The 18,696-nt window shown below is 36.6% G+C and overlaps 2 protein-coding genes across 2 annotated transcripts in view; one reads left to right on the top strand and one right to left on the bottom strand.

Moving 5' to 3' along the window:
* Window positions 1–3,336, bottom strand: part of CCDC146 (coiled-coil domain containing 146) — a 111,421-nt gene extending 108,085 nt beyond the window's left edge. Inside the window, exon 1 of the mRNA XM_029927881.1 lies at window positions 3,181–3,336. The gene's annotated coding sequence lies outside the window, so the exon portion shown is untranslated. The remainder of the gene's footprint in view (window positions 1–3,180) is intronic.
* A 275-nt stretch (window positions 3,337–3,611) lies between these two features.
* FAM185A (family with sequence similarity 185 member A) overlaps window positions 3,612–18,696 on the top strand; it is a 58,495-nt gene continuing 43,410 nt past the window's right edge. Inside the window, exons 1-3 of the mRNA XM_029927857.1 lie at window positions 3,612–4,262; window positions 7,193–7,302; window positions 15,499–15,591. Of these exons, the coding sequence (XP_029783717.1) occupies window positions 3,812–4,262; window positions 7,193–7,302; window positions 15,499–15,591 (654 nt within the window). The 5' untranslated portion in view covers window positions 3,612–3,811. The remainder of the gene's footprint in view (window positions 4,263–7,192; window positions 7,303–15,498; window positions 15,592–18,696) is intronic.

Below are 18,696 nucleotides of genomic sequence, written 5' to 3'. Positions count from 1 at the left end.
GAGCTCCTGAAACCCTTATACTTTCTGGGTGTGATGGGAATATCTTTTGTTCTAATAATGTGACTTTGGGTGGGCTTCTGGATGGCTCCTGGAGGAGGGCTGGTCACTGGGGAGCACAAACCTTGATTAGCAGTTTGGAATTTTCAGCCCTGCCTCCATTCTCCTAAGAGGAAAGAAGGGCTGAAAATGGAATTAATGACTGATCATGCCTACTTGATGAAGCCTCAATAAAAATCCCAATAGTACCAGGTTTATAGCGCTTCCATGTAGGCAGACAAATCCACACAAGGAAGGGAACACACCCCCAACTCCAGGGAGACAGAAGCTCCTGTTTTAGGGACCCTCTCACACCTCCTCTATGTATCTCTTCATCAGGCTGCTCTTCTGTATCCTTCATTCTATCTTTCAATAAACTGGTAAACATGTTTCCCTGAGTTCGAAGAGCCACTCTAGCAGGTTCATCAAAACTAAGAAGAGGCTTGGGGTACCTGGGTGGCTCAGTCAGTTGAGTGTCCAACTTCGGTTTAGGTCATGATCTCACAGCTTGCGAGTTTGAGCCCCACATTGGGTTTTTGCTGACAGTGCGGGTGCTGCTTCAGATTTTCTGTCTCCCTCTCTCTCTGTCCCTCTCTGGCTTGCCTTCTTTCTCAGTAATAAATATTTTAAAAATAATAATAAAAACTGAGAAGGGGGCTGTGGGAGCCTCTGATTTGTAGTCATATCAGACAGAAGCTGTGGGTAATTTAGGGACCACTACTTGTCATTGGCATATCAAGTGGGTGAGAGCAGTCTTATGGAAGTGAGCCCTTAACCTGTGGGATCTGACACTATTTACAGGTAGATAGTGTCAGAATTGAGTTAAACATCCAGGTGGCTTTGCAGAAAACTGCTTGTTGTAGGGAAAACCCCCAGACATGTGATGGCCAGAGTGTTAGCAGAAGTGTTGTGAGTGTGGTAGTAGTGTGAGATTAATGGAGAAACACACAGAAAGAGAACTGGAGGTTTCTCCTTTCCAATTATATTATGAAAGGGTTCCCATATTATTGAATATTCTTCAAAATATAATTTTAAATTGCTGCATAATATTCCAGATGTATATACTGATTTATGTAACACCCTACTATTTCTGGACATTTAAATTGCTTCATTTCTTCACTATCATAAGTAACTCTATAAAACAAAATTTCTTGAACAAAGGTTTTTGTAACATCCCTAGTTTTATGCTTACATTAAATACCCAGATGTATAATTTCCAGGTCATGGATAAACATATTTTAAAAAAATATTTTAATGTTTATTTATTTTTGAAAGAGAGATGGAGCATAAGTGGGAGAGGGGAAGAGAGAGACACACACACAGAATGTGAAGCAGGCTTCAGGCTCTGAGCTTTCAGTACACAGCCCAATGTGGGGCTCAAACTCATGAACAGTGAGATCACGTAAGATCACTTCTATAATCAGAAAAGTAGTTTTTCAGTCACTTTTCTTTATTTTATTTGAAAATAATCAAACAATGATTTTGCCACATAGACAACTATGGTTCATTTGCCAATTCCATTAGCTTGGTTTGTCTCAAAAGGAAATATTACCATAGAAACAAAATAATCTGGTAGGTATTCCTATTTAATCTAAAAATATTTGGCATGTGCACAACAGATGTTAGTGCATTCTCAACTTGCTTAAACCAATGCCTTTTTCAAATTTTTTTCAAAGTTATCCCTATGGGTTTTCATTACAAAGACAGTTTGAAGATCAGTTTGAATAATTATGACCAAATGAAACACAAAGCCAAAGACAGAGCTAGTATACAGTGGGAACTTGGTGAACCTAAAAGCTAAGCATCTATCATGAGTTTCCATTAGGAGGGAGAATGAGGGGGGAGAAAGAACTAGGAGGACAGAAAAGAGGAAAGGATAATCTAAGAAAATACCAAATTAAAAATTTTTTGGTGTTTGTTTATTTTTGCGAGAGAGAGAGAGAGAGAGAGAGAGAGCGAGAGAGAGAGAGAGAGAGAGCATGAGTGATGGAGGGGCAGAGACAGAGAGGGAGACAGAATCTGAAACAGGCTCCAGGCTCTGAGCTGTCAGCACAGAGCCAGACGTGGGGGTCAAACTTGGGAACAGTAAGATAATGACCTGAACCAAAGTCTGACACTCAACTGACGGAGTCACCCAGGTGCCCCAGAAAACACTGACTTTTTAAAAAGGTAATGACTTACAAGAACCCTGTGACTTGGGACCATGAGGACTTAAGCCGAGTTCATTAGAACGTAGCCAATCTATCACTATACCTCCCAATAATTCTGGTTATTGCAGTTGGCCAAGGGCTTCAGTTTTCTAAGATATTTGGTTTCAGCCTTTGCATTTTATTAAACATCATTGTTTGCAGTTTGTCTTTACTAAAGAACTTAGGGAATAATTGGTAGGAGGAGGTAGGGGCACAGAAAGGGAGAAATATGTCAGCAAGCAGGAAATAAATCTCGTGGGGTTTTTTTTCCATTTAAAAAATTGCCCTCAGAATTATAAAAGGTAAAAGAGACCTTGCAGAGTCATTTAGTACAATCCGTCCTCATCTTAAAGCTGAAGAAACAGATCCAGGAGACCCAGATAAAGAGCCAGGAGACAGAGCCAGGAAAATAGTCAATCCAATGCTCTTCCCTTTGCACTATGCTGACTCATTTTTCCTTGTAGGAACATTTGTAGTCAAAGAGATCAGTGCTGCTGTCAACACAAGTTCTGATTTCTCAGATGTTTCTTTGTTACTAAGAATCGGTGCTATCCCTAATATAAAAATACAGTAATTTACACTGCAATGTTGTAGCCTTTGCCTCATGTTCACATCCATTATCTCATTTGACCCTTACAAAAACTTTGAGGCAAGACAAGGAAAGTATTATTGACCTCATTTTAAGGTTGAGCAATTAAAACCCAAAGACGTCCAATGACTGGCTTAAGATCACTTAGGATCAGGAAGAAGGCAAGACTCTAATACTATTCCTATATTTGCTATCAAAAGAGGGCGTTCCATCCAAAAAACACCAATCGGGCTCTTGACCCTCTTGCCAAGTGATTCTCCATCTGAGGGTGCCCCCACTAGTGTAGTGAAGTTTGGATCTAACCGCCCACCTAGGGTACTCTAGTTTGCATCTGGTTCTCACTTTTTTTAAAGCGCGGTTTCTTACCCCTTAACTTGGTCCTGAGCTTTATTTAGGTTCCTATTTTTCTCCGTGGATTAGGGACTCCAGGGTCTTACTCCAGAGCTCCACCCTCTATCCAAGAAGTCGCGTCCTGGGTATCCAAGGAAACCAGGCAGTTCTGCCCATCTTGTTCCTTCCGCGCTTTCCATTGGCCAGTTGGATTCCCAAGTCTTTTTTTTTTTTTTTTTTCCTTATTCCTCCAATGGCTAATGGGCTTCAGGCCAGGAGCTAGCGCCTCCGGGGGCGGGTCTAGTACGTCTTCTTACTACCTGCCCTACCCTGCGCATTGCCTTCTGGGATATGTAGTTTCCAACTCCTCAAGGCCCCACGACCTACTGTCCCTTTGGAACTACATATCCCATGGCCTTTGCGAAAGGGCGCAGGCGAGGAGTCCAAGTTAGAGTGGATACGTAAGAGTTGAGAAATTTCAAGTTGCCGGTGAGGCGTATGCGGTTGAGGTTTAAATTGCCAGAGAAAGTGAGCAGTCTTGCTCTTGCTTCAGCAAATCCTCTCAAACGTCCCCCTTTTGACGTGAGCAGGCGCAGTGGTTAAATTGGCTGGTGGAGAGACTAACCTGTGGTTGAAGTGATTAGAGGGAGCGCGAGAGGGGCGCGCCATGTTCGCCCCCTGCTCGGGCTGGGGGTTCGGCTGCCTCCGGCTCAGCCAGCTCCGAGTTGGGGCCGGCAGAACTGCGGGTAGCTGGGCGTGTCGGGCTGGCTCGGCCCGGGAGTACAGCTCAGGTGGGGGCCCGCGCCAGCCTGAGTCCGAGCCCGCGGTCTCTCCGCCAGGCCTTGCGCGCCAGACTCTGAAGGAATGGGCGCTGCTAGTGAGCCCATTCGGTCGGCTGCGGGCGCGGCTTCCGTGCCGTTTATCCGTGAGGCCCCTGGACCCCCTCACATACCCCGACGGCGACCGCGTGCTGGTCGCGGTGAGAGCAGCGGAGGGCGGGGCGCGGGGCCTGGCTGGCCTGCAGGTGGAATACGACGAGGCGCTGAAGGAGGTAGCCATCGTGTCTGACACCATCGACCCCCAGGCGTCCGTGGAGGTGAACGCACCCCTGAAGTTTGGCAAGTGAAGTGAAAACGGGTTTGGGCCCCAGGGCACAGCCAGCGACCTTCTGTAATTAGACAGAGGTGCACTTTTCATTGGTTCCTTTGGCTTTCTAGCCTAATTTACTGTTGTCCCCCTTGGAACCTGTCTCTCTTGGTTTTTTGTTGTTTTTGTTGTTGTTGTTGTTCTACTTTGAGTTTCCTAGTGAAAGTTAGACATCAGGTTTGCAATTAAAGACTTTTCATAAACCCATTGGAAACCTCATATGGAATAAGCTAAGTCAAATATTGTTTGGGGAATCCTTATATTCTCATTTGGCACTTAGCTCCCAATTTTCCTGTCACTATACTTTGTCAGTAGCAAAGTGGTTTGTTTTCCAGGGTTGCAGTCTCTTGATAACCCATTCCGTGGTAAGACAGTCCATCCACACTTCCCCTTGCTCACAGCCCCGGGGTCTGTTCCAAAACAGCTCTGTCTGTGGGATGTTCCATATCTAACCTGGTCCAAGTGTTCGCTTTCAAATAAGCACCCAGCCTTTTACTGATGTATCTCTCCTTTGTAAATTTACCGTGATTAACAGTCTTTAAAAAAAACCAAAAACCTAAAAACAATAGGAAAACTGCCTCGGAAACTTCAGTTGATAATGCCTGCAATGTTTCTAAGTATTTGGGTTCCATGATATTTCCCAACTGCAAGCCAGTGTGTACACAACATTGTTCTAGGAAAGTCTCCCCAGGCTCTCCTTCCTGGCTGAAGGGTGATACTAACGATGATCATAACAGCAGCTAACACTTCTAATCCTTTTCTATCCCTTACAATTGTGCCATAAGTAGATACTCTTATTGGCACTGTTTCACATAAGGAAATGGAGATTTATCAAGTTTCATAAAGTATTTTTTATGGGTGACAAAATATTAAAAAAAAATCTATGCCTTCATGAAACTTCTAACAAGGACAGATCAGGGGAGCGTGGGTGGCTGTTTGGTTAAAGCATTTGACTTTGGCCTAGGTCATGATCTCGCTGTTTGTGCTTTCGAGCCCTGCATGGGGCTCTGTGCTGACAGCTCAGAGTCTGGAGCGTGCTTCAGATTGTCTCCCTCTGTCTGCCTCTCCCCCACTCACACTCTGTGTCTCTCTCTCTCAAAAATAAACACTAAAAAAAATTTTAATAGGGATAGATCAGATACCTTTCAGATATAAAGTGGTAGAGCTGGGGCGCCTGGGTGGCTCAGTCGGTTAAGCCTCCGACTTCGGCTCAGGTCAGATCTCACGTTCGTGGGTTCGAGCCCCGCGTCAGGCTCTGTGCTGACAGCTAGCTCAGAGCCTGGAGCCGCTTCAGATTCTGTGTCTCCCTCTCTCTCTGCCCCTCCCCCTCTCATGCTCTGTCTCTTCTGTATCAAAAATAAATAAAACATTAAAAAAAAAACAATCACTACTGACTGACCAACTACTGCTGAAACACAGCAGGATTACTCTCAAAAGCATTATTTATTTAAAAAAAAATTAAAAAAAAAAATAAAGTGGTAGAGCTGTCGTTTGAATTGACTGGAGTCTGCTCAAGCACTATGCCTTACTGCTTTTCAACTTCTTTGAACTAGTCTAGATGAATAAGAGACCCTAACCTCAACATAGAGCATTCTGGGGTGGGGAGAAAGATTTGCCAATATATTATCATAATAAAAAATGGACTAAGTATCGAAATAGAGATAAGCAAATTTTTATGGTAGCACTTGTATATTCCTCTATTTAGAACCAGAATCCAATTTCCACTTTACCATTTTCTAGGTGTCTGTACACGAGCTTCTCAAATGAACGTAATTCTGTTTTCTTCATACATACTTGTTCCTCCAGTTTGTGTATTATACCTGTTTCTGTGAATGGGTAAGAGTAGCATTATTGCCACTCAGTGTCTGGCCTCAACTTCTCTACCTACCTAGTCCGGGGTAGAGTATATTTAGAATATGTTTCTTTCTTTCCATGTCTATCAATGCTGCCTTAGATGAAGGCTATTTGTTAACTGAGTAAACATTTCTTAGTTACATTTGCTTCCATGTAACTATGGGGTAAAATTGTTGGTTTGTATATTTTAGATTACTCTAGTATTGCTGTTTTTAAAATGTATATATATTTTTTTAGAGATACAGCCTGAGTGGAGGAGGAACAGACAGAGAGGGAGACACAGAATCTGAATCAGGCTCCAGGCTCTGAGCTGTCAGCACAGAACCCTTTGTGGGGCTCCAGCTCACGAACTGTGAGATCATGACCTGAGCCGAAGTCGGGCATTTAACCAACAGAGCCACCCAGGTGCCCCTAGTATTGCTGTGTTTTAAACCTTTATAGAGGCTGCTATATACAAAACTGAAGAAATTTATTTTTATACCATAACTATTAAAATTGTGGTGTTAAGCCTCAGTAGTTTGGGTGTGGGGCAACAAACACAGATCTATTCTATTCCTGTATAAGCTTTTAATTTATAGGAGTTTTGAAAACAAATCTTTAAATCTTCATGAATATAAGAGAAAAGAGGCTAACTGGCTTATTCAGTTTACCATAATGACTTTTTAACTTGCTGTGTTCTTATTTGAACATGTGTGTGTATGTGTGTGTGTTGTCTCAGTGGGGAAGAGGCTTCTATGATCTTTCCCAGGAATGTCTATAATAATAATTAGAGTCTCTGCCCTCCCTGACTTCTCTCCTAGATTACTGTCTCTTTAGGTGATATAGGTCAACAGAAATCACTGCTTTATTTCTAAAAACTAGCAGAAAAGGGCATTACATCTGGTCCTATTGCTGTGGTGGGGACCCTTTAGGTGCTGACAACTGTGCTCTCTCCAGAATTCAGTAATATTGTGAGCATAACTGAGGAGCTTGCTTTCTAGGGGTTACTAAAACGCTTTCAAGCTCATTGGCCATAGTACTAATTTGTTTTTTCTTTTTTTACTTCTAGATTTGAATATCAAGTCATCAGGGCCTGGCTGTGTAAAAGTCCAAAATATTGAGTGTGAAAATTGTGAAATTGAAACTGAGCAGGGGACTGGCATCTTACAGTCTGTTAAGGTATGAAAATATTTCTAATTATATTTCAGTATTACCGTTTTAAGAAACCTTAAAATTTGAACTGAAGTATTAAACTAAAGCTGTTATTCTGAGTATCACATGTTGAGAATATTAAGTATTCTTTATTCATCTTTTAGACATTTCTGGCAGAAATTTTGCCTTGAAATCAGTTCTGAAAGTCCAGAGGTAGTAGTAACTCTAAAGGTTTCCTCATTTTTCTTTATTTTTTTAATTTAAAAAAAAATTTTTTTAAATGTTTATTTTTGAGAGAGCTAGTGTGCACACAAGAGCAGTGGGAGGGGCAGAGAGAGAGGGAACAGAGGATCCAAAGTGGGCTCTGTGCTGATAGCAGAGAGCTTGCTATGGGGCTCGAACTCATGGACTGTGGGATCGTGACCTAAGGCTGAAGTCAGATGCTTAAAAGACTTAGTCACCCATGCAGTCCATCCTCATTTTTCTTTTAGATTTCATTTTAAAGTGTACAGTGAGACTAATAATACATTCTAGTATTCTGAGATCTTATTAAGTTAAAGAAATTTTAGTTTTAACAAATGGTTTTCTTCTGTTTATTGAAGAATAAGGAAAAATGCTTAAGCACTAAAATTATGCTTAATGAAACAAGTCTGTCAGAGAAAGACAAATACATGATTTCATTTGTATGCGGAGTTTAAGAAACACAACAGATGAACATAGAGCAAGAGAAGGAAAAAAAGATAAAAACAGAGATGGAGGCAAACTATAAGAGAGTCTTAAGTACAGAGAACAAATGGAGGGTTCCTGGAAGGGTGCTGGGTGGGAGGAAGGGCTAAGTGGGAAAGGGGCAGTAAGGAGGGCACGAGGCTGAGCACTGGGTGTTATATGTAAGTGATGAACCACTAAATTCTATTCCTGAAATCATTATAATACTTTATATTAACTAACTAGGATTTAAATTTTTAAAAAGGAAATAAAAATAAATACAAATTAACAATAAATTAAAAAATAAAAATATGCTTAAAATATTAGTCACATTTTAATTTATCATTAATGCTCATTTCTTAAGGATTAAGTAAGTATTTGTACTAAACAACAAAGATTTCATCTTGTAATAATACTTTTAAAAAATGTTTTTTAATATTTATTTTTGGGAGAGAGAGGGAGAGAGAGTGAGGGGTGGGCAGCAGCAGAGAGAGAGGGAGACATAGATACCGAAATAGGCTCCAGGCTCTGAGCTGTCAGCACTGAGCCCCATGCAGGGCTCAAACTCACGAACCATAAGATCATGACCTGAGCTGAAGTCGGAAGCTTAACTGACTGAGCCACCCAGGTGCCCCATAATAACACTTTTTTACTTAATTTTCTTAAAATTAGATTGGTCTCAGCTCTAAGTGATTTCAAATACTTCTGTGATAGGCACTAGCTTATCATTTTTACTGCTACTTCTTACACTTGCATATTGAAACCACAGTACTTTTGTGAACTTTGATGGCATGTAACTTTGTTGAAGAGAAGTCCGTCACCTTTGCTTCATAATTGCAAAACATTTTCATTTTTAGATTCATAAACACTAATTAGAATGTTTAATTTGATGCATGTAAAATTTTTACATCATTTGTTTTTTGCAACCACTTTTATTTGCATACCTTCCTTTAGTATCTATTCACATGTGAACCATTTCAAATAAATTTAATTGTACAAATGTCATAAAGGTTAAAGAATACTATCATATGTCCTTTCAGCAAAATGATATCTTATTGCAAAAGATACACAATAAAGTCTTCATGTTGAATGACTAACTGGATGAGAATATTTATAGTTCCTTTTCGCCCTTAGAAAACTCAGTGTCTTATATTTTCAGTTTCACAATCAAAATTATAAGCTAGATGACACAAACAAATGGGAAGATAGTCTATGCTTATTGATTGGAAGAATTAATACTGTTAAAATATCCTTAACTGCCCAAAGCAATCTATAGATTCAGGGCAATCCCTATCAAAATGCCAATAGCATTTGTCACAGAACTAGAACAAATAATCCTAAGATTTGTATGGAACCACAAAAGACCCTGATTAGCCAAAGCAGTCCTGAGAAAGGAGAACAAAGCTGGAGGTGTCACAATCCCAGATTTCAAAATATACTACAAACCTACAGTAATCAAAACAGTATGGTAGTGGCACAAAAATAGATGGGTAGATCAGTGGAACATGGTAGAGAGCCCAGAAATAAACCCACACCTGTATAGTTAATTAATTGGTGACAAAGGAGACAAGGATATGCAATGGAGAAAAAACATTTTTTTTTCAATAAATGGTGCTGGGAAAACTGGACAGCTACTTGCAAAAGAATGAAAGTGGACTACTTTCTTACATGATACACAACAACAAGCTCAAAATGGATTAAAGACGTAAATGTGAGACCTAAAACCATAAAACTCCTAGAAGGAAATATAGGAAGTAATCTCTTGAACATCAGCATTAGCAATATATTTATGGATATGTCTCCTCAGGAAAGGGAAAGCAAAAAAACAAAGAAAAACAAAAAACTCGGAACTATACCAAAATGAAAAAGTTTTACATGGCAAAGAAAATCATGAACAAAACTTTCTTTTGAATGCAAAGTACTTTATCTTTAAACTTCTAAATTTGAAAACAAAACAGGCTGGGTTAAATAATGTAGTTTTCTGAAGCTGAATGTGGTCATTTGGAGCTCAGTTTTTCTGGCTTTCAGTAAGAAAATAACTTCCTAAAACTCCTTTGCAGGAACACTACTGTTTGATGATCTGTGATTGGATGAACTGACCAATCTCAGTTGGTTACATCCCTTTTTTCCCTCCTTGATAAAGGTTTAAAAAATTCTAGAACAGACACGTTTTTTTAGTCTTACACAGACAATTTCATTCTAAATGTCTCCTGAGAGACATATACCATATAAATGAATCCATTTTTGTCCTTCTCACTTCCATATACTTCAGAAATCAGTGTGGACACACTCCATGCTGTATCCATTCACTAACAGGAAGAAGCCTTAATTAGTGTTCAGCTGTAAGCACCTTCTAACTTGATGGGCTCACTCACGTTGACATGATCAGATACAAGAAACTTGGTTTTGAACCCCTGTACCATTCCAGTGAATGGGAAAAGACATTTGTGATGATATATTTGATAAGGGGTTAATATCCAAAATATAGAGAACCTAACACCTAAAAACCATAAAATCCAATGGAAAAATGGGCAGTGGGTCAGAATAGACATTTTCCCAAAGAAAACACAGAGAAGGCCAACAGATCAACAAAAAGGTGCTCAACGTCATTAATTATCAGGAAAATGCAAACCAAAACCATATGTCACACCAGTCAGAATGAGTAGTATCAAAAAAAGATAAGAAATAACAAGTGTTGGTGAGGATATAGAAAAAAGGAAACACTCATGCACTTGGGAATGTAACTTGTTGCAACCACTGTAGAAAACAGTGTGGAGGTTTCTCAAAATAATAAAAATAGAAATACCATATGTTCCAGTAATTGCATTATTGGGTTTTTACCCAAAGAAAACAAAAACACTAATTCAGAAAGATTGCAGCATTATTTACAATAGCCAAAATATGGAAGCAACCCAAGTGTCCATCAGTACATGCATGGATAAATAAGATGTGGTGTGTGTACACGCATGCACACACACACACACACACACACACACACACACACACTGGGTATTACTCAAACATAAAAAAAAAAGTGAAATGTTACAATTTGTGATAACATGGATGGACCTAGAGGTTGTTATGCTGGCAAAGTAAGTCAGAGAAAGACAAATACCATATGACTGCACTAATATGTGGAATTTAAGAAACAAACAAGCCGAGGGAAACAGAGAGAAACAAAGAAACAGACTCACCTATAGAGAACAAACTGATGGTTACCAGAAGGGACGTCAGTGGGGGATTAGAGGAAATAGATGATAGGGATTAAAGAGTACACTTACCATGATAAGCACTGAATTGTTGAATCACTATACTGTATATCTGGAACTAATATAACACTCTATCTTAACTATACTGGAATTAAAATTCAAAACTTAATAAAGAGTATATTATCATTAAAACATCGATAGTGTCTTCTGTGGACTCTGTTCAAGTATAAAGCTACTCAAAATAGTCACAATTAAGAATCTGTAGATTTAATAATTTAAAAAAAACAGAAGCTACTATGCTGCTGTCAGTTTCTGTGCATTTATCTTTTTTTTTGGTATTTGTCTTTTGATTTATTTGATAATACTAAGATGTCTTTTGTCATTTTTCTTTCTCCTGTCATTATGGCATAAAACAAAAAAATGGTTTCTCATCTTTGTCTCTATTGATATTTTAGGCCAGATAAGTTTTTGTCATGGGCTGACCTGTGCCCTGTAGCATGTTTAGAAGCATCCCTGACCTCTACCTACTAAATGCAAACAGCACACATTATGACAATGAAAAATACCTCTGGACATTGTCAAATGTTCTCTGGGGGACAAAATCACCTTTAGTTGAGAATTACCATTCTAGGCAAGTCCTTCAATTCTTCTGCTGTCTTACCACTTTTTATTTCCTTAGTATTTGAGAATGATTGATGAATAATGATGAAATAATTCTAGGATAATGAAAGAGCAAAATATTATAAGATGTGAAAAATAATAATAACAGCCCAAATGTATTTTAGATTAATAAAAGTCCAATAGACTGATAAAATAATTTTTTAAATGTTTATTTACTTATTTTGCAAGAGAGGGCAAGAGAGAATCCCAAACAGGTTCTGCACTGTCAATACAGAGCCTGACACAGAGCTTGATTTCTCAAACTATGAGATCATGACCTGAGCTGAAATCAAGAGTCATGATACTTAACTGACTGAACCACCCAGGTGCCCTGATTGATAAAATAATTAAAAAAAAATTTTTTTTAATGCTTTATTTATTTTTGATACAGAGAGAGACAGAGCATGAGAGGGGGAGGGGCAGAGAGAGAAGGAGACACAGAACCGGAAGCAGTCTCCATGCTCTGAGCTAGCCATCAGCACAGAGCCTGATGTGGGGCTCGAACCCACGAACGTGAGATCTGACCTGAGCCAAAGTCGGAGGCTTAACCGACTGAGCCACCCAGGCGCCCCTGATAAAATAATTTAAAGATAGAATGTGTTTTATTCTATTTTTTAAAAATAAGTAAATTTTCTATTTGTTCTTTGGAAGACCTCTAATAAAGAAAAAATCATGAAATATATCAGTCCTTATAAATAGAATAATTTATAAAAGAAATTCAAGAGCTAAAATTGGGTTCAGTGGATCTTAATGGTATACCAACAGTTAAGAGCATAATTCTTAAAATCTTAGGATATAACTGACTTAAATTCACAAAGGAGAAAATCTGGTGAAAGATCTTGTTTAATTTTTTTTTTACATTTTATTTTCTTTTAGAGAGAGTGTGCAAGCAGGGGAGAGGGGCAAAGGGAGATAGACAATCTTAAACAGAGGTGAGCATGGTCATGGGACTCAATCCCATGACCCTGGGATCATGACCTGAGCCAAATCAAGAGTGGACACTCAACCAACTGAGTCGCCCAGGTGCCCCTAGATCTTGTTTTATTTTAAATATATAATATTATTATCTCAAGTTAATGATTTTCTATCAATATAAACTTCTCTTCTGCTAAGGACTTAGATATATTTGACCTGTTTGATAAAATGTTTATAGCAATAATAACAGCTATTGTTTAGAGTCTTTTTTTTTTTTTGTACCAGGAAACAGCTAAGCATTCATTTAATCCTTGAAGTACAGTATCTCACTTTTATCAAGGAGAAACTCAGGCACCAAGAGATTGAGGAACTCATTTAGGTTCACATAGGTAATAAATGGAGCAGAGATTTGAACTTAAGTCTTTCTAATTTCTGAGCTCATGCTCTTTTCACCTTTCTTAACTGTTGAGCAAAATACATAGCAATACTACATTTATTCTGCACTCTCAGAGAATAAGTAAGTGAATTTTTCAGGCGACAGATAATATAACTCATGGAAGGCCACACATTTGCAGTTTTAAAAATGCAGTACAGTAGTTTATATGGAATAGGTTCTGATTTAATTATTTAGTTTTATATACGTATATATTTAAACTTTTAAAAATTTATTTATTTGGCGAGAGAGTGTGTGAGCAGGGGAGGAGCAGAGAGAGAGGAAGAGAGAGAATCCCAAGCAGGCTCCATGGAGTCCATGTGGAGCCTGACATAGGGCTTGATTTCACAAGCCATGAGATCATGGGCTGAGTCAAAATCAAGAGTTAGATGCTCAACCACCTGAGTCACCCAGGTGCCCCTAATTTTATATTAAAAAAAATTTTATAGTCTACTTTACAATTTTTTGATTAGTTTTAAATTATAACAATAGCTCTCAACATCTCTGTGAACTAGACTTCTTTGAAAATCTGTTGATTGTCTTCCTAGAAAAAAAAATGCACATGTATATGAAATTTTGTTTACAATTTTATAAGTTTCATAGACTCTCTAGAAATTCATGTTAGCTTGGTGAAGAACTCTTGATTTAAAGTAACATTTGTTTTGGAGATGCTCTTCAAAAGTTTACTAGTTACTTGTCTGCTTGATAGAAACTATGTATTAAATGCAGTTTGATTTCAGACTCATGTCTATGGGCATGAAATAGTCTACCACTGTAATATAGATAAACTTTTTAAGAATGATTCATTTTGTCCTTTTCACTAAATTTTTCAAAATTCATTCCTGGGTTGTTTTGCCCAAGGTTTTAACTATTTTCCCCTTTGAGTAAAGCAACCAGAAGATTTATGGCTGTTTTGAATTTAATTTTTCCCTATGATTTAGACACTTTTCTGCTGTTGGTGTCATGATGTTGATGAGTGTGCTTTTGCTATTTTTCTTCCTCTGCTATTTACCTATTTTTTTTGCCTTATAATTGTGGCAGAGCTGAAGATGTATGTTAATGGTTAAGGTAAAGCAAGCTACTCCAAAAAACAGATCAAACATCTAATGGCTCACGTACAAGTATAGTTTATTTCTCACTTGTGTCCAAGTATGTGGGTGGCTCTTTTCTATACAGTGATGCTGGGTTCTTTCCATCTTCTGGCTCTGCCGTCCCTTACAGTGTTCCTCTAATCTGCACTAATCAGGTGGAAGGGGCGGAACACAAAGGCCTACCAACTCTTCCTAAAAGCATCAGCCTTGAAATTATACAAACCATTTCCACTTATATTCTTTTGGCAAGAACTTAGCAATTTCTTACAGGTAACAGGTAAAATACCATGTCTTCATGGACCTAGCTACATTTCTATTGCTTGGGGCCAAAAATTAAAAAAAAAAAAAAAAGGATTTTTATAGACCTAAAGTAGTATTTTCTGCAGTTGCCAAAGGTGAAATCAGATCTTTTTCTTCCCTCCCCCGATCTACACACTTCCTTTTTTTTTGTATAGCAAAGGAGGCTAACAGTGACAGCTGTTTTCTGTTTTATTTGTGCTTGAAGACATTTTTACCTAGAGTTCCATTTTTCTGGGGTTGTGTTATGCTAGAAAGTTTAACAATCAGTGGGCCATTACTCTAAGTGTGAATATATTCTTTTTCAGAAGATTCCAGTCCTAGAGTGTGGGTTTTGAAATCATACAGAGCTTGCTTCTGTTAATTTATATTTTGTTGTTTCCTATCATGTGACTTTCTGATTCTTGGAATTCTTCCTCTGTAAATGGGAAAAATATAACACATTTCTGAGTTGTGAAGATTAAAATGATAGAACTGTTCATATAAAGCAGTGAACATTGTATTTGGTGCAAAGAAAATGCCAAGGAGTGATAACCTATTACTACTAATAATGTTAAGGATTAATAATGATAAACAATAACAGTAATTATTATTATCATCTTCTTCATCATTTATGTTTAGTTACCCAGTATGGTGATCTTATTTTCCCAAATGCTTCTTCGATGAAGCTACTGGAACACCCAGGTATCTCTTCTTATTCTCTAATGAGTACAGATGACATATTTAATCCCTTTAACAGAAGTTGACTCTCTTTCCTAGTAGATGTTATTATTCCAAATAGTCATTTCTGTTTTATTCCTGGTTCCTTTTTCTGCTTAATTATTTTTTAAGAAGAAATGTATAAAATGTTGGAAATGTTTTTATTAGTCTCAATTAAAATTATTCTCTATATATTTTTGTATTTGTCTTTCAGAGTCAAAAATTACATGTTCAAACAAAAGGAGGCAAAGTAATCTGTCTGGGAACAGTTTATGGAAATATAGATATTCATGCATCAGATAAAAGTGTAAGATTGAAACTTTTTTTTTTTTTTAGCAATTATAGCCTTGCATCAAGTTGGCTCACACAACTTATAAGTCAATTCTCCAAAATTTGTGGCATAACATTCCCTCTTTTTAATGCATTTTAGTTCATTAGTAAGTTAAATTTTGTACAACTTAAATTTTAGTTTGTAATTTAATACTTTTAACGGTTATTTAGTTCTGTATTTGGAATCAATAACATCTTTAAATAATAAATATTTAATTCAAGTTTCAAAGGGATGTTTATGACCATAAATTAAAATCGATCATTAAGTTATACTGCCATGATCAGGATTAATACTTTTTTGTGTTATATTTATTTGAGCATTTTTATAAGACCTGTTTACTTTCCCTTGAGATTGTTGAAGGTTGAATTTTAAAACTCAACTTTCTTCAGCATTTTCCACAAGATGGCACCATTAGATGGCATTACTGTTCTCCAAAAGCTTTTATTACCCATAGAGATTTTGGTTGTTGTTAAGATAGCTTGTGTTTTTAAATTAACTTTTTGTTGCTTTCTGTGACTTGGCCTAGTATTAAGAATATAGGTATAATTATAAAATATAAATTGTCACAGGTTTTTTTAACATTATGGATAATGTTTTAAATCTTTGAAAAAGATGTTGGTCATCTTTTATTTTACACTTACACAATTTGCAAAAGTATTATATACTGCCATTCAAAAAAGTATCAAAGAAAAATTCAAATCATCTCTTAATTATTAGCTGTTTTGAATATTCTCACTACTGTTTCCACTCATGAGCTATTTATTCCAACTTTCATGGTTTATTTAATATTCATTTATTCCTACTTTGTATTATACGATTTTGTTTCTTGCCTGGTTGAGTTTTGTGTTGTATTAAGGAATTAGATCTTAAGCAATCTAGATATTGCTTTCTATTTATATTGTATGTGGTGTTCATATTTAAAGTATATTTCTAAGTTTGTGGGTTTTATATAAAATAAATGCTTATAATATATATTTACTCTTAATATACAACTTTCATAGAGATGTGCTATAGATATTTGAAAGACAGCATAGTAAATTGGTTAAAGAACAGAATTGAGAACCAGACTACCTGGGTTTAAATCTAGGCTCAGCCACTTACTAAGCTTTTTAACGTCAGACAAGTTACTTAACCTCTGTGACTTCATTTTCCAGAAAATGGAGTAATAGTAATGGACTTAACTCAGAGGGATATAATGTGGGTCAAATCAGTTAATATAGATAAAGTACTTAAAACAATTTAACTCTATTATGGTATTTACTATAATGACGATGATTAAGGTAAGTGAAAACACAGGAAAGATGACTTGACTAGTCCTAAATCTACCAGTTAACTTTAGTGAGTCTCGTTCCATTATTCGTAAAATAGGGATGCTATTATTTGTTTTTCCTACTCACAAGATTGTGAGAATCAATTGAATACTATAAACATTTAACAGTATTTTTAATATGTCATTTTAAATGGGGTGTCTGTTTCTAAATAGTATCTTTAATTTTAGTATCCTAAGTTTGATACAGAGAAGCTAGAAATTCATTCCCTCTGATGGTTGGATGAATTGATGACATGGTTGTCAGTTGACCTCTCTTAGTGCGGGTTACAAAGCCATGGTGCTTTCTTAAAGTTTGATTTTCATTATATATGTTGATTTATAGTTACTTATGAAAAATTTTCCTTCTTGTATAGAAAAGAAAATTAATTTATAGCAATATGTCTGTCAAGAAGGTATTAATTTTTGGATCTACTTTTTTCTAGTTTTCTACAAAGTAAAATATTTCGAGTTCAATGAACAAAGTAAATCCTTGACTGCTTCCAGATACTCATAGAGAGTCTAATCAAAAGTTCTCCTTTGCCAGTTTAATTAAGTTTCAAATATTCTTTTAGTATTTATCTCTTGTTACTGCCTAAACCAGTCTCATTATCTATAAAAAGCTAGAGTGTTCCTCCTTGTCTGCTTTATGGAAATACTTGGAGAATTTGAAGCCATGCATAAAGCAACTCTTCATGAAGAAACTTTGTGGATAAAGAACAAATTTTTTCACCAATTTTACTCCTGTACTGTAACACTGAGGAATGCAAAGCATTTATATTCTCGCAGATTTGAATGAATGTAGGTAAAATATCTATCTTTTTTGGACTGATTTAGTGAAACTAGATTTAAAGTAAAAATTCCTATGAATTTATAGTTAGCTTAAAAGAAACTGAAGATAAGAAGCAGTCAGTTACATATAATATACTTACTGAAAGTTTAAAAAGGAAGTTATATATTTCAAATCCAGAGGGTGAAGTAATAATTCTAATTTGCTTCCTGGAGGAACCTCTGAGTGCTCTCTTTGGTACTTACAAGTCTTAGTATTCTTGAAAATCAATTCTTATTAAATAATATTTTCTTTTTTTTAATCCGTTTTTAAAGAATGTATTAGGAGTAGATGACACTGGTATGCTGATCATGTGTTGAAAAATGATCTTTCTTTAAACACCTCAGTGTAATGCTTGAATTTGATCCTGGGCAAAATTGTAGCATGCCTTCCTAGTGATTCTTTTTTTATGTCAACAATTTTATATTAACACTCACTTGATCCTTGTAAAAAATTTGTTTGATAGAGGTGATTTGAAATTCTTAACTTGATACCTTCATTTTATATTGTGCTCAATATTTGAAACATAAATTCATCCTAAATTTTGTTAGGGAAGCTTATGTATAAATATAAAATTCTTTTCATTTTATTTAATAAAAAGCTGCTTTGTTGTTAGATGTAACCTGGAAAAATTGTAGAAATAATAGTGTATTCACTAACAGATGACAGGAGAAAATCATAGTACAATAAAATCAGATGAAATATGTGCTAAAATTGAAAACCTATTTATAATATTAACAACAACAACAAAACTAATTTGAAATAGACGGGATCTGATACGAAGGATCCAAAGGATCTCTAGAGCAAACATCTTACTCGATGATATTATAAGTTTTCTCTCTGAGAAGAGGAATAAGATTAGGATGCTTGCTATCTCACTGCTTTTGTTCACTGTTGAATTGGAGACCTGAGCCAGATATTTAGGCAGGAAAAAATGTATTAATAC

Source organism: Suricata suricatta, chromosome 2 (assembly GCF_006229205.1).
Source record: "Suricata suricatta isolate VVHF042 chromosome 2, meerkat_22Aug2017_6uvM2_HiC, whole genome shotgun sequence".
Lineage (NCBI taxonomy): Eukaryota > Metazoa > Chordata > Mammalia > Carnivora > Herpestidae > Suricata > Suricata suricatta.
Note: the sequence above shows the minus strand (reverse complement) of the source record. Positions and strands in the feature narration are given on the sequence as shown.